At 43.2% G+C, this 27,014-nt stretch overlaps 2 protein-coding genes and 1 non-coding gene across 3 annotated transcripts; 1 reads left to right on the top strand and 2 right to left on the bottom strand.

Annotated features, from left to right (window-relative positions):
* The first annotated feature begins 3,216 nt into the window (after window positions 1–3,216).
* Window positions 3,217–9,685, top strand: LOC108870330. The gene is made up of 3 exons (XM_033282371.1): window positions 3,217–3,288; window positions 3,383–4,810; window positions 4,927–9,685. The coding sequence occupies exon 3, from the start codon at window positions 7,568–7,570 to the stop codon at window positions 9,626–9,628; it is 2,061 nt and encodes a 686-aa protein (XP_033138262.1). The 5' UTR covers window positions 3,217–3,288; window positions 3,383–4,810; window positions 4,927–7,567; the 3' UTR covers window positions 9,629–9,685.
* A 4,930-nt stretch (window positions 9,686–14,615) lies between these two features.
* On the bottom strand, window positions 14,616–25,316 carry LOC117129309 (meiosis-specific protein ASY2). Its single transcript, XM_033282877.1, has 7 exons — window positions 25,212–25,316; window positions 23,244–24,191; window positions 23,008–23,146; window positions 22,763–22,888; window positions 15,743–16,051; window positions 15,565–15,623; window positions 14,616–15,488 (listed from the first exon to the last, which is right to left on the bottom strand). The coding sequence occupies exons 1-7, from the start codon at window positions 25,314–25,316 to the stop codon at window positions 14,616–14,618; spliced, it is 2,559 nt and encodes an 852-aa protein (XP_033138768.1).
* LOC117129399 lies at window positions 17,996–18,102 on the bottom strand. Its single transcript, XR_004453048.1, has one exon. It is a non-coding gene; the product is annotated as a small nucleolar RNA R71 (small nucleolar RNA).
* Window positions 25,317–27,014: the final 1,698 nt, after the last annotated feature.

Consider the following 27,014-nt stretch of genomic DNA (forward strand, 5'->3'; position numbering starts at 1 on the left):
ACTCGACCTCTTGTTTGAGAGAGTACAAATCACTCCTTAGGGTAATTTGAGTGATATCATTATGGTATTGAGGGATTAGCCCAAACTATAGAATTGCTAAGTTCATAAATATCCTTCATGGAATTGCTTGTAATAGATGTGATCAAGAGTAGCTAACTAGAACCTTGATTTTAGGATTGTGGACAACTACGACAGTAGGTTCTGTACTAGAATAAATTCCCTTGAGTTAGGATTGCTAAAAACAAGTGACAACCGATTTAGATAAAACTAGTGAACCTATCAATCAACTCGCTAACGCTTGCCTAAGAAAACATCGATCGATGCTAACTCAACAACATCGATCGACGTTCGATCCTTATCAACAAGCAGAAGCTGAGATATTGGACTTAGTCAATAGGATTCATTCGCAGCGGAAGTTAGAATACTTTCTCATAAGAATTCGAATTCTAAGATTGACAAACTAAGTATTCTATATCAGTATAATCCTGATTACCTGAAATCCTAGATTTAGCGCTTTCTTATAATTGTTTACAACCTCAATCAATCAATCAACTGAACAACTACCAAGTTCACCTCTGGTGTTTACTGATTTTAACATATTTGCCTAGTTTAATCACAACTGATTAGGATCTATTGTGTGCCTTATGGTTTCATTCCTAGGCACGACGACTGAACCTCTTATTTGAAAGAAAAAAATTCACTCCTTGTGATAATTTCAGTGATATCATCATTTAAAATCTGTCGATTGAAATTGCAAGGCCGAACATATGTAACTAATTCTAAAAGTCTCCAACTCTCCAATAATCAATGAATTTCAAGTCCAAATCATCCAAAATGTTATTTTATATGAATAACGTACGTGATAATGAGCTGTATTAAGACGTTTTGAGAAAGATCTAAAAGACTAGTGGGAGCTGCAATCTTCGTGGGTTCAAATTATTTACAACCAACCATCACGGGAGCTGAAGGGATTAATACTTATCACTTCATTTTGTTTATTTTTTTTTTGGTGGCAACAATTAAAATTTAAGAAAAAACGATACAGAAAGAACATGTAATTAATATAAATATGAATAGTATATATGTAACACATCGGCCCAACATACTGAAATACTCTTATCTCCAGCCATACGTGTCAAGACAACTTGTCTTTCAACAAAGTAAAAAAACTCATGAAGTGTTTGAAAAAAACTCGCCAATATGAACCAAACTTTCAAAGAAAAAAAAGGAAGGAAGGATGAACATTTCGACAAAATAAAAGTATAGGAGGATCTTTAGGAGCCCCAAACTCATCTACCAACAATCACCACATAACATAATAAATACTTAAGGTAGAACATCCAGTGAAAAAAGAGAAAAAGAACAAGAAACGAGGGTAAGCCCCAAAAGTGGCAACATGAGATCACGCCACCTCACGCAGTCCCGTCTCCGCTCATGTTGCCCCGTCAGAGCTAACCATCTCAATCGGTCCCGTAAGTTCAGCTTTTTTACTTGTTCATCCCACCTGAGGGGGGTCCCGCGTGATCCGCTCCACTACATTCTCAACTCTACACATAGACATGTCGTATACCCGCTGCGGCGATGAATCATGTCACTTCATGCGGTCCCTCCATGATCAACCAAGAAACTATGCAGCGGTTTACAGGTTTTCAATCTGTTATGTTGCACAACCACACATATACCTTAACCCTTTACCTACACATGCAATACAAATACGAGCCAACTCCTCCCATACCCCCAATTGTTTAGAGTCAATCTCCTATCGGCCTCTGAAATCTCCTATATCCCTGTTGCTTTAATGAAATATTGAAATCCGATTTTTCCCTTTTCTATTTTCGAATTTCTTTTTTTTTTAATTAAAAAAAAATCAAATTTTCAAAATTTAAAATTTTCATATTTCAGATACTATATTATACAATATAGTTTTACTTAGTTATACTGAGTTATACTTTGTTTTGCTGGGTAATACTGATGTTTAGTTATACTTAATGTTACTGAGTATTACTGAATGCCAGTTATACCAAGTTCTATTGAGTTGTACTGGTTATACTAAATTATACTGAGTGCCAAGTATACCAAGTTCTACTGAGTTGTACTGAGTTGTACTGAGTTATACTGAATACTACTGAGTATTACTGAGTGCAGTTATACCAAGTTCTACTAAGTTATATACGTTATACTACTAATACGGAGTAATACTGAATATTACTGATGAGTTAGTTATACTGAGTTCGACTAAGTTCTACTAGTTATACTGCGTAATACCGACTTATACTGAATCCATATCTGAAGATAAAATGAATAAAAACACGTGAATGAGAACAATAAGAACCATAAATTATTAAAAACTCAGATCTATAGAGAACATGAAGAATCCTAATCATAAAAAACCCTGAATCTTCTTTTACAATCCTAAATCAAAAACTCAACAATAAAAACTTATATCAGAGGAACAGATCTGAAGTGCGGGAAGAAGGAGATCTGAAGTTCATACGTTGAGCCTCGTCGTTTTGAATGAAATTAGAAGAAGAAGAATCGCCATTGATTTTGTTTCCATCACCTTCAACTATTTTTTCATCACCTACCGCAGATCTCTTTCACTGTTTACAGAGAAAAAAGAAGAAAATCGCGGAGAAAATAGAAGATAAGAGAAAGAGTCGCCGAGAAGATAAGAGAAAAAGGAATGGTTGTCGCAAAGAAAAAAGAAAGAAAAGGGAAAAAAAGAAATAAGAATAAAAAATAGAATCAATTGATATCTAAATATTAAGGTTAAGGGTATTACAGTAATTAGCTTAATTTTTGCATTAAAATAATTCAGAAAGAAATTGATTTTAGATGAGGTTATGTAGAGATTGTTGTTTCACATTTGGGGGTATGATTCTACAAATACTGATGTACAAGTCTCAATCACCCTACAACCAAATTCATCTTAACAACCTATGAGTAGATTTGGTGTTCACACAACGATAATAATATATATACATATAATTGACTCTCATCGTCGTATTTGTATAAATTGGTGTGGATCTGTGGTGTTATTGTTGGAAAATGGAAAAGGTATTGGTTTGGCTACCGAGGTATGAATATGTTCCATATTTCATTAAGTAATAGAAATAAGTTGATGATTTATGTTGACATCTCATGTTGATAATTTTTATGTACTTCAAAGCTAGCCTTGAGTATCAGGAAGGAGCAAAACAATTTGTGACAGAATCAGCGTGGCCAGTTCGTAAGATTCGTTTGCTGAAACTACCTACACAAGCTGAGTCAGTTACAAAACCACCTGCGGTAAGCATCACACGTTATGTTTAAAATATATTTTGATGTTGGCATGAGATATTTTCTAATGAATATCTGTTTTTAATTTGATTTTGACTTCAAGACTACTGCAAGTAACAAGACTACTGCAAGTAACATGACGACTAATACCAATGGTAATGCAAAATAGAAGTGCATCATGTTCGAATGTAACAACTCTGGACGGATTGTCGCTGAAGGCCGTGTATGTTCAACTGATCCAGAAGATCGTGTTCATTTTTTTCCCACTAGGTCCAAACAGTAGCAAGGTCTGGTTGAAGTTTTGAAGATTAGTGATGCAGGAGTGTGGAGACCAAATTCAGATGTTCAGTTCATTTTGGATGCAGTTTGCACCACAGTCGCTTTTCCTAATGATAAAATCAAACTTGTCTAAGAAATTTTATTTTCTCGTCTATTGATCTAAGACATTTTTCATCATTTTTCAATGAATTTTCTCGGCTCTTTAACTTTGTGTTGGTCTGTAATATTTCAACGGGTATGTGTATACTCTATGACTAGTTGCAGGTTCTTTTAATTTAAAGTTTTAGAAATTATTAAAATATTTCAAATAAATACATCTAATTCGAAAAAACCTAATAATAAAAATTAACAAAACCACAAAATATTAACCAAAATAATTGAAGGTTTAGAGTTTAAGGATAGTTTAGGGTTTCAGGATTATTTAGGGCTTAGGGCATATTTAGAGTTTATATTTTTTTGGGGGTATAATTTAATTTTACTTAATTGTTTTTACTAATTATACAAAACAGAATAGGGGTTTAGGAAATATTTAGGGTTTAGGGCTTATTTAGGGATTAAGGCTAATTTAACGTTTATTTAGGATTAAAAATCCAATTTACTTAATTTTGACTAATTACACAGCCATAGAATGGTTTTTTGCAACCATAAATAAATTTAATACATATATATAATTTTTTGAATTTGTGGGTTCATACTTATTGGACAATTACTTCTCTAGGTATTCACGGTAATCTATCATTATAAGTTAGTTTTCTACAAAACTCATAATACATGAAAATAAATTTTGTAAATTATTTATAAATCATAATTTGTAAAAGTATAAAAAATTTGTATTATTAAATTATTTTCATAATTATTTTCATAATTTTATACATATAATAAAAATTAATTAAACTCACAAACGATGAGATCCAATAACAAGAGTTTTCTCGGATCGTTGATGTGGCAAATATCTAGCCGTCGCTCAAATAACTTCAAAAAGCTATGTAAACCGTTAATTATTCTTCACTTTTCTCTCGCTTGTGCGATTACCTTGAGGATTGATGATGTGGCGTGAATCACACCATCTACAATCAGTAGAACAACAAATCCCATCCGTTAACTCTTATGTTATTTTCTTTATCAATCCGCAAAAATTAGATTCGTCATCATTTTTAAAATTCTCTCTCAGATTATAAAATGTAAAGTAACTTTCAATCTTGCCTCTCCGCCGGTAACCTGTGAACTCAACTCCAAAGATTCAGATCTCGAGGTACGTTCAGACGAATAATGTTGTCTCAAAAGTTATTTGTTATAATTTCATTTCTTTCTCTTTCATTTTTTACGAGTTCTGTTTTTTTTGATTTTATTGTTGTTGTCTCCTTACAGATTATGTTAAAGACCTTGAAGAACCTGCTCATATATATAGATTCTCCGTTTTAATGGATCTTCAAGAACTTGTATTTGTTGTTTACTCCGCCAAATTATCATGTATCAATGTATACCACGATGAATTTGCAATATTTTATTCAATCCAAAATTAAATTAACTACTTCAATTTTCAGTATATTTGTATTTGTTCTTCACAATTCAACTAAAAGATATTTGGAATTTTTTTAAAAAATATATGGAATTATGAATTTTATAAAAAATTTGTCAATAATTACAAAATAATTCCAAATTTCAAATTTTTTTACAAATTATAAAATAAAAAAAAATTTATAGAAAAAAACAATTACAAAATTCTGAAAACGGAAAATTTCTGACTTGATTTTGGATAGAAATGAAATAACATTTCCTCACCGTTACCCAAAACAAATAAAAATGCTATATTAAATCTTTTTATTTTGTCATCAACTTTACAGACTCATATTGACTCTGTGAACCACCCTGGGAGATCTTGATCCATGTAAACTACAAAAGACGTTTCCTTCCTAACATTGCGGGCTAAGCTATCCGCCTTCTTGTTATGCGTTCTTGATACATAGATAATCTCTGCTCGGAAAAAACTCTCTTTCAGGCTGTTTATATTTTCCAAATAACTTGCAAACGCTGGCCATTCTTCTGGTTCTGAAACCATCTTCACCAATTGAGAACAATCCGTTGCAAAAGTAACCTGAAATTGTCGTATATTTTTCATGCATTCCATTGCCCATAGTAACGCTTCCATCTCTGCATGAAGAGGAGAGAGGGAAGCTCGGACATTCTTCTAAGGTATTGTACCATCCTTGACCTGAAAAAAATATCATTCTCTTTCCAGGAACCATCCGTAAAACACCATCTTCCTGGAATTGACGGAAGAGTCGTAGCCTCTACCTGTGGAGTCCTCTTTTTGTCATTCAATATTTGTGCTTCAGCCGAGAGTTTTGATTTCGTTTATGCCAGTTTAAGGGTATCCAGAGGATCCACATCCAGATTACTAAAGACTTTATTATTTCTTCCTTTCCAGATGTACCACAATATCCATGCAAACTGATGATCCTCCATCTGTGGAATAACTCTCCAAAAGAGATGATCCATGTTCACAAAGAGAGAGCTTGTTGGGAACATAGCTGGATTTGTTGGAATCTTTGAAAGAGCCCATACCTGAAGTGCAGGAGGACATTAAAAAAAAACATGGTTGATCGATTCCTCCTCAACTCCACATCTTACACAACAAATATCTCCGGGTATCCCTCGCATATGCAAATTCTTCTTAACTGCTATGCACCATGTCACCAATTGCCATAGAAAATACTTAATTTTCGGTGGACATCGTATTTTCCAACAATATGCCTTCAAAATATCCACCGTGGGTCCAAACACCAATGGTGGTTTTTCCTTATCTGGGTATATCCATTCAACCTGATATCCAGATTTAACCGTATATTTTCCATTATTTGTGAAATACCATCCTTCTTGATCTGCTATCCGAGTTCTACTCAGTGGTATACTTTCTATCAATATTTCACATCTTGTGGGTCCACCAAAGCCCGGAGCGCCGGCGAATTCCATCTTCGCAAATGAGGATCAATAAGAGAATCCACTGTAAGGTCTGGGTAAAGATTGTGTTGATTTTTATTAGCTGGTCTCGGGCGAGTGGTTGAGAGCCAATGATCATTCCATACGGATATAGAGGATCATGTTCCCACCCTTTTGATTAGTCCTTTGCTTACAAGAGATCTAGCAGATACAATACTCCGCCAGCCATATGACGGAGAATATGAACGAATCAGATCTAGGAGTGATGCATTCCTGTAATACCAACCTTTAAAAACTCAAGAAAATAAAGTATTTGGCTTCTCTATCAGCCGCCATAATTGTTTACCAAGCATCGCTGTGTTGAAATCAGTGATATCTTTAAACCCTAAACCTCCATCGTCCTTACTAATATATACTTGATCCCATGATTTCCAATGCATTCCTCTTGTGTTGGAGAGGAATTTAACATTCTCACACAAGGCCCATCGGTTAATGAGATTCAGACCAACTTTATCAGGAGACTAACCGGGATCTAACATGACGATCAGTGTTAGAATCCAAGCTAATTAATTGGGCCTCGCGATCGAGTGGATCAGTCTTGGCCCATCAGGCCATCGCTCGGTCGACTCAGCCTCACGATCAAATGACCGACTGGATCAGTATCGGCCCATCAAGCCATCGCTCGGCTGGAAAACCCATTAAACATCAAATTAAGCCCAAACTGCCAGGGCGAACGAGTGAGAGACATGTAAAGCCTATAAAAGGAGAACGAATGGGAAGAAGAAGGGGATCCGCAAATAGACACTAAGAGATTGACGGCAAGATCTAGGGTTTACGATCAATCGCCTTGCTTAGTGTTTCTGTCGGAGTCTTTCAACAAAGCTCCGACCTTTTCCTTCTTTCCCTAATCTCTTTGTAACCTCGACAGTTTACCTCAAATTTTGAATAGAACGTCTTTGTAAGACCCACAGAAACCGAGTTCATTTTACTATCATTCGACCTACCAAACTCGTACTCAACATTTGGTGCCCACCGTGGGGCCTTACAGAGTAACGTTCACAAACTCAGTATGAGTCCCGACGACACACCCGCTGACGGTAGCCAACCGTCGGCCTCTGTTACGCCGGCTCCCGACGCTCCTCTCGCACTGAACCAATCCATCCCAGAGATGCTGCAGGCCATCATGGCACGTTTCATCCAACAAGAAGAAACCAACAAAGCTACGAGCGACCGTCTGGCCGCACTCGCCGCAGCTCTCGGAACCCTAGATGGCGAAAACGACAGAGCGGAAACGGCAAGAAGAAGGTTATTCGCAACCACAAACCCTAACCTTGGAGTCGAACAACCAACATACGAAGCAAACCCTACGAACGGTGAGGTTGCACAAACGACTGACGGCTCGGATTCTCTAACTAGCCGCCAGATCGCAAATCTGCAACTCTCACTGCGGGACATCCACTCCAAGATACATCATGTCAAGGCATCCACACCTGAGATCGAACGCGTTCTCGCCACCACCCGGCGAAACCCTTTCACCCAGCGGATAACCAGAGTCAAGATCAAGAAGACGGAGAAACTCCGTATCCCTCCATACAAGAGAGATTCGGATCCGACCGATCACATGACCGCTTTCAATATCGCTATGGGTCAGAATCACTTTTCTGACGAAGAAAGAGACGCAGGCCTCTGCCAACTTTTCGTCGAGAGCCTCTCCGGACCGGCCCTAAGTTGGTTTTCACATTTGAGAGAAGGTTCGATCGATAGCTTCGACGACCTGTCCGCCTCGTTCCTCAAAAACTACATCATGTGGTCCCGTCAAGGAACTTCCATGGCCGACCTATGGAAGTTGTCACAATCGCAAAACGAGAGTCTGAAGGATTTTATGGAAAAATTCAAGCAAGTACTATCAACGGTGCCTACCCCTGACCGCACTACCGTCAAAGCTTTAACCAATGCCCTTTGGATCAACTCCAAGTTTCGCGATTACCTGGGGATTAACCCAACCATAACCATCGAAGACGCTCTGCATGATTCGAAGAACTTTATCAAGATGGACGAAGACAGGAGAGCTTACAACGCCAAGCAGCAGGCTTTAAAGCCAACGGCATCAAAGACATCGAACGCCCAAGAGCCACGACAGCACGTCCCTTACCAAAAGAAAGGACCTGTCTATGCCATCTCCGAAGATGATCAATCTGGCATAGTCGCCGCGGTACGTGAACCAGGGTGGAACGTATGGGAACGCGATACTGAAGTAAAAACGCAGCAGTCCCGGAAACCTGCGCCCGCCAACTCTAAGAGCTCATACGACCAAAACAAGTTCTGCAAGTACCATGATATGAGAGGTCATGAAGCCAAAGAATGCAGACACCTCTACGAGGCATGGCTCGCCTCCACCAGCGACGGTCGCACCGAGGTCGAACCACCAAAACCAAAAGCGACCAAAAACAGTAAAAGTTGGAGCAAGAAGGACAAGAAGAAAAAATCCAACGAAAAGAAAGAAGAGGATTCCCCTCCGACAGATGATGGCGACCAGTCGCATCATGACAAGGAGTCGACCTCCGACGAAGAAAAACCAAAAGCTCGGCGAAAGATATTTACGATCCGAGCCACGACATCCACCATGGCAACGCCGGAGGACGATCTACGTCACTCACTCAACCGAAAAGCGGGAAAGACGGTCGAAAACCTCACTCTCACCAATACCTCGGTGCGAACGGAAGGAAGTAGCAGCACGCTTATGGAAGTCGATGGCGCACCACCTAGGATCAGTCGTTCCATAAGAAAACTCAATGTTTCAGACGCTCGACACATTCTAGACGCAAAGAGAAAAGATCCACTCCATCGGCAAGACGAACTTAAACAGGAACTGTCGTCAAACAATCAATCCGATTGCACCGAGACGACTGATCTTCGAGTTAAGCTTAACTCAAAGATCCCGGATCTCCGCGAAAAACTGAAACGATGCAAGATCGACCGCCCCAAAGTGGAGCCAGAGCCAATCGTTCCATATCAACGCAAGACTCAAGACCTGCGTACACATCTCAATTCACGTAGGGCTGAACGAACGGTACAATCTGAGGAAGAGCATCAAGAGCAGTTTCAGCACTTGAACGTGATCATGGGATGATCCCCTCCTGGCAACGATTCTGTCAGATCTGTGAAAGCTTTCCGACGGAAGGCAATCACAACTAAGCGCTGGCCTACCACTCCAGAGGCTAGCCCTCCAATCACCTTTTCTGCCGAAGACGCAGCAGGCGTCCAAATGCCGCACAACGATTCACTCCTCGTTGACGTCGGAATTAGTGACTGCACAGTAACCAAAGTCCTTGTGGATACTGGCAGTTCGGTCAATCTCATCTTTAAAAGAACACTCGTCAAGATGGGGATAAGCCTTGACGATATGAAACCTTCCGCGCGATCGCTAACAGGTTTTAACGGGTCAACCGAAACCATGCTCGGAACGATACGCTTGCGAGTGTACGCCGAAGGCGTTGCCAAAAACGTCAAGTTCTCCGTCATCGACGTTCGCGCTCCATATAACGCAATCCTAGGCACACCATGGATCCATGCGATGAAGGCTATCCCTTCGACCTATCACCAATGTATCAAATTTCCTGGTAACAAAGGACGGATCATTACCCTTCGGGGAGACCAAGCAGCCGCTCGAGATCTCCTCGTCGCCGAGGTAAAAACCGCAAGGCGACTTCCCACGTTAACTCAATCGTGGAACCAATCCAGAAGATATATCCTTTCAAGGAAGAGATTCTCGAGGTAGCCATAGACGACAGTGACCAAGCCAAAACCGTCCGAGTCGGCGCCAACCTTCCCAATGACACGAAAGACAAGATCATTTCGTTTCTTAAGGATAACGCCTCCACATTTGCTTGGTCTACCTCCGATATGAAAGGGATTGACCCAGGTGTAACTACACACGAGCTCAACGTCGACCCAACGTTCAAACCAATTCGTCAAAAAAGGCGCAAACTCGGCCCCGAACGATCGAAGGCCGTCAATGAAGAGGTTGATCGATTGCTTAACGCAGGCTCAATCACGGAAGTGAAGTATCCCGAATGGCTGGCAAACCCAGTCGTTGTAAAGAAGAAGAATGGCAAATGGAGGGTCTGCGTCGACTTCACATACCTCATGTCCTAAAGACAGCTTCCCCCTTCCTCACATCGATCGACTAGTCGAGTCAACAGCTGGCAACGAGCTGTTGACATTTATGGATGCCTTCTCTGGTTACAACCAAATAATGATGCATCCAGACGATCGAGAGAAAACAGCTTTCATCACTGACCGCGGGATATACTGTTACAAAGTAATGCCCTTCGGCCTTAAGAACGCCGGCACGACATACCAACGACTCGTCAACAATATGTTCGCCGAGCGATTGGGAGCCACAATGGAAGTATACATTGACGACATGTTGGTGAAATCCCAAAAGTCAGCCGATCATATAGACCACCTGAAAGACTGTTTTTTCATCTTGAACAAGTACGGCATGAAGCTCAATCCAACAAAATGCACCTTCGGCATAACATCCGGCGAATTTCTTGGATACATAGTCACTCAAAGGGGGATTGAGGCGAACCCGAAGCAGATAACTGCCATCCTTGACCTTCCTAGTCCCAAAAACAGTCGCGAGGTGCAACGGTTGACCGGTCGAATTGCAGCCCTCAATCGATTTATATCACGATCAACTGATAAATGCCTCCCGTTTTATGACCTGCTGCGCGGCAACAAGAAATTCATTTGGAACGAACGCTGCGAGGAAGCATTCGAACAGCTCAAGCGCTATCTTACAACGCCGCCCGTGTTGGCCAAGCCAGACAAAGGAGATACGTTATACCTTTACATTGCAGTCTCTGACGCGGCTGTGAGTAGCGTGCTCGTCAAAGATAAACGAGGCGAGCAACGTCTAATATTCTATACCAGCCAACGCATGACCGACGTAGAAACACGCTATTCAACACTCAAAAGATGGCGCTGGCAGTTATGACTTCAGCAAGGAAACTTCGGCCTTATTTCCAATCTCATTCGATCGTCGTCCTGACAAACCTACCACTACGAACCGTCATGCAAAACTCCAATCACTCGGGTAGACTCTCGAAGTGGGCCATCGAGCTTGGTGAATATGACGTCACGTTTCAGAGCAAACCAGCTGCAAAGTCCCAAGTGTTGGCTGATTTTCTCATCGAGCTAACGCCGGAACTCGAACAAGATTTACAACTGCCCAACGCCACCTGGATCTTGCACGTCGACGGCTCATCCTCCATTAAGGGCTCTGGAATCGGTATCCACCTCCAGTCCCCCACCGGCGAATTGCTCCAGCAATCATTTCGACTTGGTTTCAAAGCATCTAACAACGAAGCAGAGTACGAATCCCTTATTGCTGGATTACATCTTGCGCAAGCAGTCCAAGCAAAGCGCATCCACACCTACTGCGACTCTCAATTGGTTGCTAATCAATTTAGCGGGGACTATGACGCTAGGAACGAACGAATGGACGCTTACCTTAAAGTTGTGCAAGACCTAACCAAAAAATTCGAGTCTTTTCAACTAATAAGGATCCCCCGCGGAGAAAACGTCTGCGCAGATGCTCTAGCGGCGCTTGGGAGCAATCCAAGAGATCAAGTAAAGCGGACCATTCCAATTCAGCAGATTGACAAACCAAGCATCACTCTATCGCACGATGAGAGCGATCACGTAGTAGCAATCGACGCATCAGAAGAGATGGATACAAGCGAATCAAGCGATCGACCGAGTGATACACCGCTTGACTGGCGAACCCCATTTATTCGTTTTCTTTCAAACGGATCACTTCCGCAAAACAAATGGGAGACTACATCGTTGGACCTCCGCCAAAGTTCTGTTAACATGCCTTGATGTAGAAGAAGCATCTCTCGCCATGGCTGAAACCCACGAAGGAGCGGCGGGGAACCATTCAGGCGGACGAGCGCTGGCCCTTAAAGTAAAAAGCCTCGGCTTTTACTGGCCAACCATGGTTGCTGATTGCGAGACGTACGCACACAAGTGCGACAAATGCCAACGACACGCACCAAACATACACAGTCCGACCGAAGCTCTACAAACCATGACAGCTCCTTACCCATTCATGCGCTGGGGGATGGATCTCATCGGACCAATGCAAAGTTCCAGGCAACAAAAATACGCCCTGATCATGACAGACTACTTCACCAAATGGGTCGAAGCGAAAGCACTCGTCCACATCACAGACAAGGAAGTCCAAAACTTTGTTTGGAAGAACATCATTTGCAGGCACGGCCTTCCCTACGAAATCATCACTGACAACGGCTCCCAGTTCATTTCTAACAACTTCCGCGGTATTTTAGAACGATGGGGAATTCGTTTGAACACGGCGACGCCTCGCTACCCACAATGCAACGGACAAGCCGAAGCCACCAACAAGACAATCCTGGACGGCATCAAAAAACGCTTGGACCTCAAAAAGGGTCATTGGGCCGACGAATTGGATGGAGTACTTTGGTCACACAGAACAACCCTACGGAGTGCGACCGGTCAAACACCATTTTCTCTGGCATACGGAGTCGAGGCAATGGCTCCGGCGAAAGTCAACGTTACAAGTCTTGGCCGAGCAAAGATGCCGCGGAACGAGGAACTTAATAGAGAAATGCTATTTGATGCCTTGGACGCAATCGAAGAACGAAGAGACCAGGCGCTGCTCCGAATCCAGAACTACCAACACCTGGCTGAATCTTATTACAACAAGAAGGTTCGCGCTCGACCGTTAGAACTCAACGACCAAGTCCTCCGTAAAGTGTTTGAAAACACGAAAGAATGGAAGGCCGGCAAGTTGGGGACAAACTGGGAAGGACCATACAAGATAGTCGAGATAGTGAAGCCTGGTGTCTATCGATTGGAAACCTAGGCTGGCGAACCAGTACCACGAGCGTGGAACGCTGCCAACCTTCGGAAGTACCTTACCTAACTGTCTACCACAGAAAAAATAAAAAATAAAAAGCAAGCGAATGACCTTACCGTCACTTTCGCTTAGGGCCGAACGAATGACAATACGTCACTTTCGTCCAGCTCCAGACAGATGACAATACGTCACTTCTGTCCAAACACCGAATGAGCACGTTTTCGTCACTTTTGCCTTAATCTATGGCAAATGACCAAACCGCCGTTTGGTCAAATCGAACTACGATTGGCTTGATCCCTTTACCGGGGTACGTAGGCAGCCTGCCACCAGGTCCAGCCATACTCCAAAAAAAAAAAAAAAAAAAAAAACATACACATAAGTTGGAGTCCTCACCAAAGACCCCGCGCGAACGCTTGTATGTCACTTCCGATCGACTCGGATGACTATACAGTGCACGGTCTGGACTCGCCATCAGCATCAATGGCAACTCCTTGTTAAAGTCCCATCGACGGGAGCTTATCGGTCCTCCATCTTTAAAGTTGAAGTCCTCACCAAAGACACCGCGCGAACGCTTGTGTGTCATTTCCGATCGGCTGGATGACTATACATCGCACGGTCCGGACTCGCCATCAGCATCAGTGGCAACCCCGTGACAAAGCCCCATCAATGGGAGCTTCTCGGCCCTCCATCGTTGAAGCCAAAGTCGCTTAACTGGAGTATTCACCAAAGACATGACGCGAACGAAAGCTTCTCGCAGCCCCATCAACGGAAGCTTCTCGCGGGTTTAAAGCCCCATCATTTGCTCGACGGTCAAAGAAGCCAGAGATCATATATACATGTCGGCCACCAAGAAGCTCGAGCGTAAGTTTGAGGATCAAGAGGCTCACCGCGCAAAAATTCTTTTCGATCCTAAGACAAGTTCGCGCATTGCTCGCAACTAGTCATTGTCGCTTCTCTAGCAGCCTTACCCCAAAGGCTAATCTTCTCTTTGTCAAAATGATGCACACATTACATAGAATTTAAGGGAGAACGTCTGAAACTAGAAGAATAAAGATCCAAAAGATACAACAACGGTTTCAGACCAAAATGCAACAGCAAGCGGCCGACCAAACGAGAGACAGAGCTCAGAGGTCATAACAAAAGGTGCTAAATAAAAAAAAAAACATAAGTAGTAAAACAACAACAAGGAAGAACGATCAACCCTCGAAGACTATTCTTCAATGGCTACTTCCGACGAAACAACACTCCCTGCTTCTGCGAGCCCCGCAGGTATAGGAACCCCAAGACTGTCCTGAGTAACCGCACGATCATCGGACGTGACAGCCGCCGATCGACAGGCAACGGCCGGGTCCAAAGCAGCGGTCGAACTCTCGCGACAAAGGACAGGAGATCGAAGGACCGTCGCAGAACCAGAATCAACGGTGCCGAAGGTTGATCCAAATTGGTTCCCACAAGGAAGCAAGTCCCTACGAGGAGGTGAGAGAGCAAGATCGTGCTCCGTGATAACTTCAACACTAACGTCTTCTACCTCTTTCTTGAACTTCGCCTCGTTAGCAGTCAAGAGATCCTTCAGTTGTTGTGGGACGGACAGCCCCTTTTTCTCCAATAAACTCAACGCGTCCAAGGTTCCAAGAGCCGTACCGTGGAGTAGACGCTTCTCCTCCTTTTCATCTCGATCGGTAATATACTTCCGAAATTTGTCGAAACGCCTATTAGCCGCAGCAACAACGCAACTTCTCTCGGATAAAAGCTCGCGATTGCGAGATTGTCTCATGCGATCCATCGCTCTCTTCGTCCTCTCAAGCTCCTCGACCTTCTCCGCCTCTATCCGAGAAATTGTGCTCCGGGCGGTCTCTAACTCCTCCTCAAGATCCGCGGCCGTCTGGATCGCTTGCCGACGCTCGCGGGAATAGCGACCTCGCTCAGCGGCCAACTCCTTACCCCTATCGTGCTTCTCCTTTCTAGCCGCTTCAAGCCCAGTCTCTTTTATCTTAATCGTCTCTTCAGCTTCCTTAAGGTCCAACGTCATCCTCTGCAAAGCTTTTTCGTACTCCATCACGAGAGCATTCTTCCGGGCAGCAGCCTAGACCAAGAGAAAGCCAACAAAAAGAAAAGGATCAATCGCCACCCAAGGGAACAAAATAAGTAAGCAATCAAACACAATCCCTCAGACAAATGCCTAGCTCCGCATCCGCACGAAGTGATTCAGCAAATTTGTCTGGAAACGCAAACTCAGAAACAGATAGCGTCGTTTGTGTCCTACCGTCGATCGGACGAGTCACCTCACCAGGCTCCCGGGTATCCCCCCCCCCCCCGAAGACTCATCTCCGGGCGGACCCGTAGAATCCTCTATGGGAGCAACTTCATCACCTTCCTCCACCTCGTCACCACCCATTGGTTCGAGTTGCGTTTGAGCAGCCTCCCTTTCATCTCCATCCAAGGGAGGATCGGCCGTCACCTCTTTGGAAGACTTAGTCCTCTTTCTCTTCTTCTTCGGCGGACGAATGTCAACGGATCCTTCAACGCCAGAATCAACTGTAGCGATCACCGGCGCCGGCGCCTGATCGATCGATGTGTCCGCAACTGCGCTACCCGTCCCGTCCGTGTTCGCCGAAGGGCCACAGTTTGCGTCCCTCAGTTGAGCAGCTGATATATGGTGTTTTATACATCTTGTATATATGCTTTTCAATTGGTTTTCAAGTCTTTATTGAGTCTTTCTAGTCCTTTTCGAGTTATTACAGGTCTGGAGTTGCATTGGATGGGAGATGGATCAGCTGGAACAAAAGAGGCAGAAAACAATGCAATTTGGTGGTTTTCACGCAGAATAGTCTTGATGACTGTTCCGGATAGCGGAGCAACCCGAGTGACTGTTCCGAGTGAGTGTTCCAGCGGCAGTGATTTTTAAGGAAACTACAAGTCATTACGGGATTTGCCCTAATTATCCCATCTTTTTCTCCCAGCCGCCTGTGGCTTTGATATATCATATTTTTCTCTTTCTTTTTACATTCTACGCTATTCTAGACAGAAGAAAACCATTGGAGACTTTTGTGCTTTTGGATTGTAAAGGGAGAAGGCTCCATCTCTCTCACCATAGAGAAGATTATCCTGAACCCTCTTTCTATCTCTTTTATTTACATGAAGTCTTATTCAGAATTGATCTCTGTGTTTTCTCTGTTCATGGATGAGTAGTCAACTTGCTTAGTCTAGGGTGTTCGGGTGTTAGATCCGTGAGTTAAACATAGATAAGTGAAACCATTGATTGTCTTCATTCATAACTGTTCTTAATGCTTGCATTAATCTGGCCGCTTAATGTTAGATCCTAGGTTTAACCTGTTCATTAACCGTGTAATAGGTTGCTAGATCTGTTATGAATGAGCCTAGCATCCCTAATCAGCGAAAGTAGATATTAGGGTGTTTGGTGAACCTATCGGACTTGATCTCTATTGCTTGCTGTCGCATCTTGATCCAAACGAGAGTTTAGGTATCAAGATCGATCAGCATAGGGGGCAGTTCCACGACAGTGGGCTGTTCTACTTGAGTGATCCGAGTTCTAGACTTGCTCTTAATTAAACTTGAATAATTGTTTGGCTCACACTTGCTTAACACCCGACCAAACCACCCTAGGCTAGCATTTTAATCATCTGAAATCTTTAATTAATCTTTTTACTTGCTTGTTACGAAATCAACTTTAAAACCCCCATATTGTTTTAGCTTGATATTGATCCCATAAAGATAAAGTGTAATAGTTGGTCTCTGTGGATTCGATCCTAAAGTGCTACATCGACATACCATTCGATTGTGGTAGTGTGCACATTAGGTTATTTGGTGTGCGTATACACGTAATATCAAATTGGCGCCGTTGCCGGGGACCATCTTTTTACCTTTATTTTTCGGTTATTTATTTAGTCTAAGACCTCTAACTTGCCTTATCCTTTTTGTTGCAGCTAATGTTCCAGGTGCATGACCAGTAGACATACTCGGAGAAACGCACAAGGAGAGTTAGTTACATTTACCAACCAGGAGCTAGCAAGGTTAGAAAGAACAAATCGTCAACAGCCAAGGCAAACCGACACCACTATGGGTGATCACGCCAATCAGGATGATCTCGCTGCGGCTATGGCACTCATGCAGCAGCAGATGCAACAAATGCAGCAGACCATCCAAGCTCAGCAGGATGCTGCTGAACAGGCTGCTCTCGCGCAGCAGGAACAACAGGCGCAGACTGTTCCAATCGGGCAGAGAAACCTTCCGCGTAACATCCCTACTACGCGCTCTGCCATTGTTCCTCCACTCTGCACCAGGCAGGACTTCGAGATCAAGCCTGCTTTGATTGGTCTAGTACAGAGAAAGGTGTTCTCTGGTCTCTCTACAGAAATTCCAATGGAGCATATTGAGAGCTTCGAAAAAGTCTGCAGTTTCACTCGCGTGAATGGTGTTCCACCAGACTACATCACGTGCATGTTATTCCCATTCTCTCTTGATGGAAAAGCTGCACGGTGGTTGAACTCTCTCCCTACCGGCTCTCTTACTTCATGGGAACAGGTCCGATCAGCGTTCCTCAGCCATTTCTACTCTAAGGCGAGAACATCTGCATTGAGGAACAAGATCACCTCCTTCAGACAGCTCACTGATGAGCCTTTCTGCGACACATGGGAGCGCTTCAATGACTATCGCAGAGAATGTCCTCACCATGGATTTGATGATGATTACCTCCTGTACATTTTCTATGATGGAGTGGACTGGAAATATCAAGGTGCTCTAAACTCTGCGAGCAATGGAGACTTCATGACTCAAACCACTGATGGAGCGTTTAAGCTGATTGAGAACATGGCTGCTAGCTCAGCTAATAAGAAAGAGGAGAGTGATTGCTCCAAGAAAGGGAACAGTTCTGACACCCAGAAAATAGATGAGCTGACTGCCAAGGTTGATCAGCTACTGAAAAACAACCAAGGGCACATTTTCAGCATGGAACAACCTACGGCCGGGCATATTCAGAACCAGAACCAGCGACAACCGCAGAGCAATCCGCATGCTGTTCCAGCTACCGGGAACAGTCAACCAGATGAGCTGAAGGGTCTGGGTATGATGATGCAACAGCTGTTGCAGGGTCAGCAGGTTCAGGCCAAGGCGTTGAATCAGGTAACCACAGAAATGGATACCAGGATGGGCAACATGTTCACTGAGCTGAATAACAAGTATGACAATCTTGCGATCCATATGAGAAAGATCGATGTTCAGCTTGCTCAAACAGTTGAGAGTGTCAAGAGGCAACAAGAGACGCTCCCTGGAAGAACTGATAAAAATCCTAGGACTGAACTGTAATGCAATAGAGCAGCCGTTTGCTGAGACTGTTCCAGGCGCAGAAGAGAGAGCAGAGCAGTCTAGCTCTGCAGTGACTGCTCCCGACAAATCTGCTGAAACTCCACCATGCGAGTCTATGTTCCTAAGGTTCCCTATCCAATTCCACCTAGACATCTGATGGATCCCATTAGTGAAGAGCAGCTGATAGGTTTTAACAAGATGGTGAGAAGGCTTCCTAAAGAACTTGCATTCGAAGATGCTCTGCAGATTCGTCCATTGCTCCAGTTCTTTAAATACTGTAGAGAGACTCAAGAGGAGATCAAGGTCCTCTATACCAAAGCACTGTCTACACCAGCACTGAAGGTATTGCCTAAGGTTGATGATCCTGGAAAGTTTGTTTTCCCATGTTCCATCGCAGGAACAACCTTCAAGGATGCTCTTTGTGACTCTGGTTCTTGTGTGAATCTCGTCTCAAAGGCTATTGTAGACGATTTGGGTATTGCTGATGTTGAGCGTTCTCAGCTGACCCTGACCTTTGCAAACTCTTCCAGAGCAGTCCCATATGGAACCATCCGCAGCCTTCATGTTCAAGTAGGAGAATGCATTATTCCTGCTGAGTTTCAAGTTGTTGAGATGAACAAGGATCATGAGATGCCTTTGATATTTGGAAGGACATTCATGGCTACTGTTGGAGCAACCATCGATATGTCCAACAAGAGAGTCTGCTTCTCCAACATTAACAAGAAAGTTTTCTACAAGGCTGTACCCACCAGATCTTCCTCATCACACGCCTCTCGCATCTCAGTATTTGATGTAGAAAAGCTGAAGGTTGTTCCAGAGAAGGAGCATGGTGATAAGGGTGAGAACAGGCTGTTATCTGATGAAGATCCATGCACTGATCCTACTAAATTCAGAGGGAGTTCAAGGGTGAAACAGAAAGTCCAGAAGAAAAGGATCAAGGGAGATCCTACAATGACTTTGATACCTCTCAAGTGTGATGAGAACTCCATTGAGTATGAGGTAAAGTGCAAGGGTACCTCTAAACCTTTCTCTAAAGTCAGAGCTATTCTCACACATGAGCTGAAGGAGAAAGGAAAAGCTGCTGTGAAAGGGTTGTTGAGCAGAGTTCTGGAGCTGAACATGTCTGATTGTGGAGCTTGTTTTGGAACAAGCCCTCCTGCTCAACCCGACTGATCCCAGTCACCAAGTCAAGCTAGAGACTTAAACCAAGCGCTTGGTGGGAGGCAACCCACTGGTAAGTGTCATTAACATTAGGAATTTCTTTTTACTTATTTTTGTTTTTAGTTTGTTGAGTCTCAGGTCACAAATCAGAAAATCCGAGACCCTTGACTGGAGCAAGCAGCTGGCTGCTCTCATTCCAGAGCATCCTTTACCGGAGCAACCGCGTCTTGCTCTGTCAGGCTGCTCCGCGCCAGGTAAGTATCTCGAACAAAAAAAATGTTTATTCTTGATTTCACCTTCTCTATGATTTATTTTCACACCAGGGACGTTGTGAAGTAAGTCTGGGGGAGGGTTTTCGTCGTTTACTAACTCGTTTCTTTCTTTTGTTTTTCTTTTGGGTCAATTTGAGTAAGTTTTTATTGAGTCAGTCAAAATTTTGTGGGAATTAGGACCTTATTCTGTGTTGATCACTGACCACCTCGTGCTTTAGTTATCTTATTCAGTGACCTTAGCAGTGGCGAAAGACACACATGTGGACCTGGAACACCCTGACATATCTCACTTGATTCTCCAGAAGTTCTCAGCCGATCAGGTTACACTGGGTAGACTTAACTCCACCTTACTTGAACCTAATCTTAACTGAAATTCTTCTTGTTATGGGCATTAGATCAGGGAAACGAGAACACACTCATGACTTCTTATCCTTTTTATCCATCTTGCTGATCCTGAGTGGCTAGCTCATCTTTAGCTAGTTCCCACCCTGCACCTTAGCCTTTATTCCACCTTCATGCATTTGTTTTTCAGTGTCATATGTGCAGATATGTGCAAAAAGGTCGGAGAGGAAAGGATCAACGTAGCCTGCTACTCGTTACTGCTGCAGAAATTCATCAGAAAGGAGAACAAGCAGATTAAGGGAGCAACCGCTCCATAACCAATGAACTGCGCAAGAGCAGGGGTGGAGAACCAGAATGGTCGCGAAATCAGAACCACCAGTGGCACTCAGAACGATCATGTATTACCTCCTTCTTCGTCACATCACCATATCAGTCTCAAAAAAAAAAAAAAAAAAAAAACGAGATTAATGTGATGGAGAAGGGGAAGAAAGAAAAGAAACATGGAGCCACTGGAAAGGTCGAGCAAGAAGTTGGTACCAAGTATTGAAGAGTGTGTAGAGGAAAGTGGAAAGCAGAACAATCAGTTGCCTGTTCCGTCATCAGAACAGTCGCACCAGATAGAGCAAAAACGAGTAGAGGCTGTGGACATCAATGGATCTATCCTCTCTTGTCATTTTGTGTGATATCCTGCATCCTCTTCAATGAAATGGTAGCCCCTAAACACTCTTAACTCCACCATTAAATAGCCTGTTCCACACTTAGACCTTCTACCCTGAATGATGCCTGTGATGAGAAGCTCACGCTACTCTTAAATGAATGTAGGGAGTTCTGTCTCGATAGTGTTGCTTTTTCAGGTTTTAGATGAAGAGTATGGAGCCGATTTTTGAACAGCAGTCAGTGGGGTTCTGGTAAGGGTGTGTTGTCCTAGTTTTACTGCTTGTATGGTTCAGAGATTCGTGGTTAAAGTATGGTTGATGAGAATAGGAGAGTTCCCACACTTTCAAACCTTTCTCCCTGTTCTTGATACTTGACATTGTTTGAGGACAAACAAGGATCTAAGTCTGGGGGAATTGATATATGGTGTTTTATACATCTTGTATATATGCTTTTCAATTGGTTTTCAAGTCTTTATCGAGTCTTTCTAGTCCTTTTCGAGTTATTACAGGTCTGGAGTTGCATTGGATGGGAGATGGATCAGCTGGAACAAAAGAGGCAGAAAACAATGCAATTTGGTGGTTTTCACGCAGAACAGTCTTGATGACTGTTCCGGATAGCGGAGCAACCCGAGTGACTGTTCCGAGTGAGTGTTCCAGCGGCAGAGATTTTTAAGGAAACTACAAGTCATTACGGGATTTGCCCTAATTATCCCATCTTTTTCTCCCAGCCGCCTGTGGCTTTGATATATCATATTTTTCTTTTCTTTTTACATTCTACGCTATTCTAGACAGAAGAAAACCATTGGAGACTTTTGTGCTTTTGGATTGTAAAGGGAGAAGGCTCCATCTCTCTCACCATAGAGAAGATTATCCTGAACCCTCTTTCTATCTCTTTTATTTACATGAAGTCTTATTCAGAATTGATCTCTGTGTTTTCTCTGTTCATGGCTGAGTAGTCAACTTGCTTAGTCTAGGGTGTTCGGGTGTTAGATCCGTGAGTTAAACATAGATAAGTGAAACCATTGATTGTCTTCATTCATAACTGTTCTTAATGCTTGCATTAATCTGGCCGCTTAATGTTAGATCCTAGGTTTAACCTGTTCATTAACCGTGTAATAGGTTGCTAGATCTGTTATGAATGAGCCTAGCATCCCTAATCAGCGAAAGTAGATATTAGGGTGTTTGGTGAACCTATCGGACTTGATCTCTATTGCTTGCTGTCGCATCTTGATCCAAACGAGAGTTTAGGTATCAAGATCGATTAGCATAGGGGGCAGTTCCACGACAGTGGGCTGTTCTACTTGAGTGATCCGAGTTCTAGACTTGCTCTTAATTAAACTTGAATAATTGTTTGGCTCACACTTGCTTAACACCCGACCAAACCACCCTAGGCTAGCATTTTAATCATCTGAAATCTTTAATTAATCTTTTTACTTGCTTGTTACGAAATCAACTTTAAAACCCCCATATTGTTTTAGCTTGATATTGACCCCATAAAGATAAAGTGTAATAGTTGGTCTCTGTGGATTCGATCCTAAAGTGCTACATCGACATACCATTCGATTGTGGTAGTGTGCACATTAGGTTATTTGGTGTGCGTATACACGTAATATCAGCAGCCAAGATTTCACTGTAGTCTGGATACACTCTAGAAGGCGTCCCCATGATCGGAAGTTTTAGTCTTTTCTTTCCCTTCGGTTCCTCGCAAGGAACGTTTGCCGCCCAATCGACTGCCAAAACAAAAAGGAGAGGAGAAGAGATATAAAACATGAAAAGATAACGACAGTCAATCGATCGATCGAGAAGGGAGGAAAAATAAAAAAGAAATATGTATATATATAAAGGAGACGAACCATTAGCAACGCGCCTTCGTTGACGACGAATTCTTTTGCGGTCAAAGTCCTTCCACTCTTGGGATCGGAGCACGACGATCTTCGGTAAATCCCTCCGAAAAGCGTCCCAAGGACCAAAGGTGTTTGGATTACCCACTGCAAAAAAAATAATTTGAAGAAAAAGTTAGAATCAACACCACACGAGGAACAGGTCAACACAAAACGATCTACCAATGCTGGTACTCCATAAAACCCGGCGATCGACATCTAGCGGATCAACGAATCTAGCGTCGTCCGCTTTGACATAAAAGTAAGAACGTTGCCATCTCTTAATCTTGATAAGGGGACTGGTAAAGACGTTCAAACCCGACCTCATCTGCACTGAGTAAAGCCCGTTTGGCTTTGGCTGAACTTGTGTTAGTTCCTCGAAGATGCGAACGGTCAACGACACGTCAATCTCTGCCGCCATCACCATTAGCGCAACAGCGATCCTGACCGCCCCGTTCATGAGCTGACTGATGGCGATCCCTCGCCGAAAGCAAAAAGAAGTGATCAATCGAGGAATTGGAAACCACAACCTCGAATCCTCCCCGAAAAATGACTCGTAAACGCAGCAGTATCCGACCGGCGGACTCCATGGACGCTGGTCTGATCTCGGGATCATGAAAGTGACGCCAGACGCTCGGCTCGCTTCCATCAACAAGGAAACCCCTTCCAGAGTAGAATGAGTAGGGGCAACGTCGTCCCAATCCTGCCCCTCTATTCCCCGCGACCGATCGAATGACGGAGCCAGATCTGGAAGTTCTTCAATCGTTCCATCACAGTTGAAACGGAACGGAGTCAGTCGTTCGGTCGGCGAAGGAACAGACCTCCGCGATGATTGCCCCGCAGCCTCGGAGTTGCTCGAGTGCTTCCCGGCGGACCCAACCTTAGCCGGACGAGAGTCGCGCGCAAGGCACTCAACGCCTCCATCACCATCGCTCGCCGCTCGCCGCGGAGTGCTCGCAATCGACCCTAAGACGTCGCCTACCTTTGCTTCCACCAAGCTGCTCTTCAGTTCCAGCCCCCGAATCGACGAATCGAGCAGCCGTGTCGTCGCGATTAACCCTAATCGATGGATCCATCCGTTGAGGAGCGATCGACGGCGCGCGTGGAGGACCCAAGACCGATCGATCGACTGTCTATCGATCGTGAGGAAAGCCTAACCCGATCTCAAACAACGAACCTTCCTCCTCAAAGAACGATCGACCAATTGATCCCGAAGATAAAAAAAAAGGGGGGGCGAAAGAAATAATGGAAATCGCAAGGGAGAGAGGAAGAGAGAAAGTACCTTTGGATTTGAAGAGAAGTGAAGAAATAAGAGATTAAGACCTTATTTATAGCTAAAATAACGGGCTTTGGAGATAATACTGTTATTAGGCCTTTTTGGGCCAAGATTATCACACTCAAAATCCCGCGCCAACGGAGGCGACGCTCCAGATTTCCGCGCGACATGCAGCATAAGAGGCGACCAATCGATAGGCAACGTCCAGACGGTCAATTGATCGCTAAAAAGAATCGTGGAAAAATCACGGTTGTTCGTTGATTGTTGGACCACCCAGGGCGGCGGTCGTCTAAACCGATCAATAAACCCCAACAAGAGACAAGACCGAATCCATTACCCTCAAAACCAATTCATGACATTCCACTACGAAGATCAATGTTTCTTCGCAAGTGGACTGGGGGGGGGGGCTTACTGTTGGAGAGGAATTTAACATTCTCACACAAGGCCGATTGGTTAATGAGATTCGGACCAACTTTATCAGGAGACTAACCGGGATCTAACATGACGATCAGTGTTAGAATCCAAGCTAATTAATTGGGCCTCGCGATCGAGTGGATCAGTCTTGGCCCATCAGGCCATCGCTCGGTCGACTCAACCTCACGATCAAATGACCGACTGGATCAGTATCGGCCCATCAAGCCATCGCTCGGCTGGAAAGCCCATTAAACATCAAATTAAGCCCAAACTGCCAGGGCGAATGAGTGAGAGACATGTAGAGCCTATAAAAGGAGAACGAATGGGAAGAAGAAGGGGATCCGCAAATAGACACTAAGAGATTGACGGCAAGATCTAGGGTTTACGATCAATCGCCTTGCTTAGTGTTTCTGTCGGAGTCTTTCAACAAAGCTCCGACCTTTTCCTTCTTTCCCTAATCTCTTTGTAACCTCGACTGTTTACCTCATATTGTGAATAGAACGTCTTTGTAAGACCCACAGAAACCAAGTTCATTTTACTATCATTCGACCTACCAAACTCGTACTCAACATCTTGTATTACCGCCATGACTCCACCAAAATTGTGCTACCGCACTCGTCAGTTTTTTTGCAGTAGCCTTGGGTAAACGATAGCAAGACATCACATGATTTGGCAAAGCCGTAATCACTGATTTGATGATCACTTCCTTTCCTCCTTTCGTAAAAAACTTAAAAGTCCAACCATTAACCCTATTATTTAGTTGATCCTGTACGAAGACAAAAACTTGTATCTTAGAACCCCCAAGACTTTCCGGCAGTCCTAGATAAGTTCCCATCCCTCCCAAATTATGTATGCCCAAAATATCTCTTAGCTCTTGTCTGACAGATTCTTCGATCTTGTGCCCAAATTGAATTGAAGACTTATCAAAGTTTATTAGTTGACCTGAAGCTATCTCATATTCCTTTAAAATCCTGAGAATGGTGTGACACTCTTCTTTTTGAGCTTTACAAAAAAAGAGACTATCGTCCGCAAAAAGCAAATGTGATATTGAAGGGCATGCTCTGGCCACCTTTATTCCTGTTAATTGTTTCTCCCTCTCCGCCTTCTTAATATTTGCTATCAAAGCCTCGGTGCACATAATAAATAAATAGGGAGATAAAAGATCTCCTTGACGTAAACTCCTTTGTGGCACAATGAGGCCCCGAGGTTGGCCATTTAAAAGGACCCGATATTGAACCGATGATATACACTCTACCATTAGTTTAATCCAATGATCATGAAACCCCATTTTCTGTAGTAATGCCTTAATAAACTCCCATTCTACCCTATCGTAGGCCTTACTCATATCCGTTTTGACTGCCATATACTTTCCTTTACACGCCTCATTTGTCCGTAATCCATGAAACATTTCCTGTGCAATAAGAATATTATCAGAAATCAGCCGTTCTGCCACAAATGCCGATTGCGTTTCTGATACAAGAAAGGGTAGCAATAACTTCAAACGTTGACACAAAACCTTCGAAATAATTTTATACCCTACATTACATAAACTGATAGGTCGCAACTCCGTCATCCTTGTAGGTCTCTCTGTCTTTGGAATCATTCATATATTAGTAATATTTAACCTTGAATCCATTTCTCCAGAAACCAAAAAATCATTCACCATCTCCACCAAATCTCTCTTAATAATATGCCATGAGTGTTGAAAAAAGAGAGCTGTCATGCCATCCGGCCCTGGTGCCTTCTCTGGATGCATCATAAACAGAGCCTCTCTGACCTCATCCTCTGTCGCTATCCTCAATAATCGTTGATTCATCTGTAGAGTTATGCCCGGTGTTACCTCTGAGAGAAAATCATCAAACTCCAATGGAGAAGTTGTAGTAAATAATTCTTCAAAATAATCAACCGCAACTTTCTCTACTCCATTATTCTCTGTAATCCAATTTCCCTCAACATCATATAGCCCTACGATCCTATTACGGACCCTTCGTTGCTTAGTTAAAGCGTGATAGAATTTTGTATTGATGTCTCCAGATGAATACCACATATTTCTACTTTTCTGATGCCAGTACTCCTCTTCGTCCTTGTATGCCTCTTGCAACTTCCTAGACACCTCCATAATATCCTCCTGAGATCTAGTATCATCTGTTTGTACCTCTTCAAGAGCTTTCTGTAAGTCTGATATTTTTTCCTTCCCATAAGGTGGATTATTTTTCCTCTATTTGGCTATTTCATGGCGGCAATTACTAATTTTTGCCACTATACCAGTTCATGTTCCTTCACTAT

Source organism: Brassica rapa, chromosome A10 (genome assembly GCF_000309985.2).
Source record: "Brassica rapa cultivar Chiifu-401-42 chromosome A10, CAAS_Brap_v3.01, whole genome shotgun sequence".
Taxonomy (NCBI): Eukaryota; Viridiplantae; Streptophyta; class Magnoliopsida; order Brassicales; family Brassicaceae; genus Brassica; species Brassica rapa.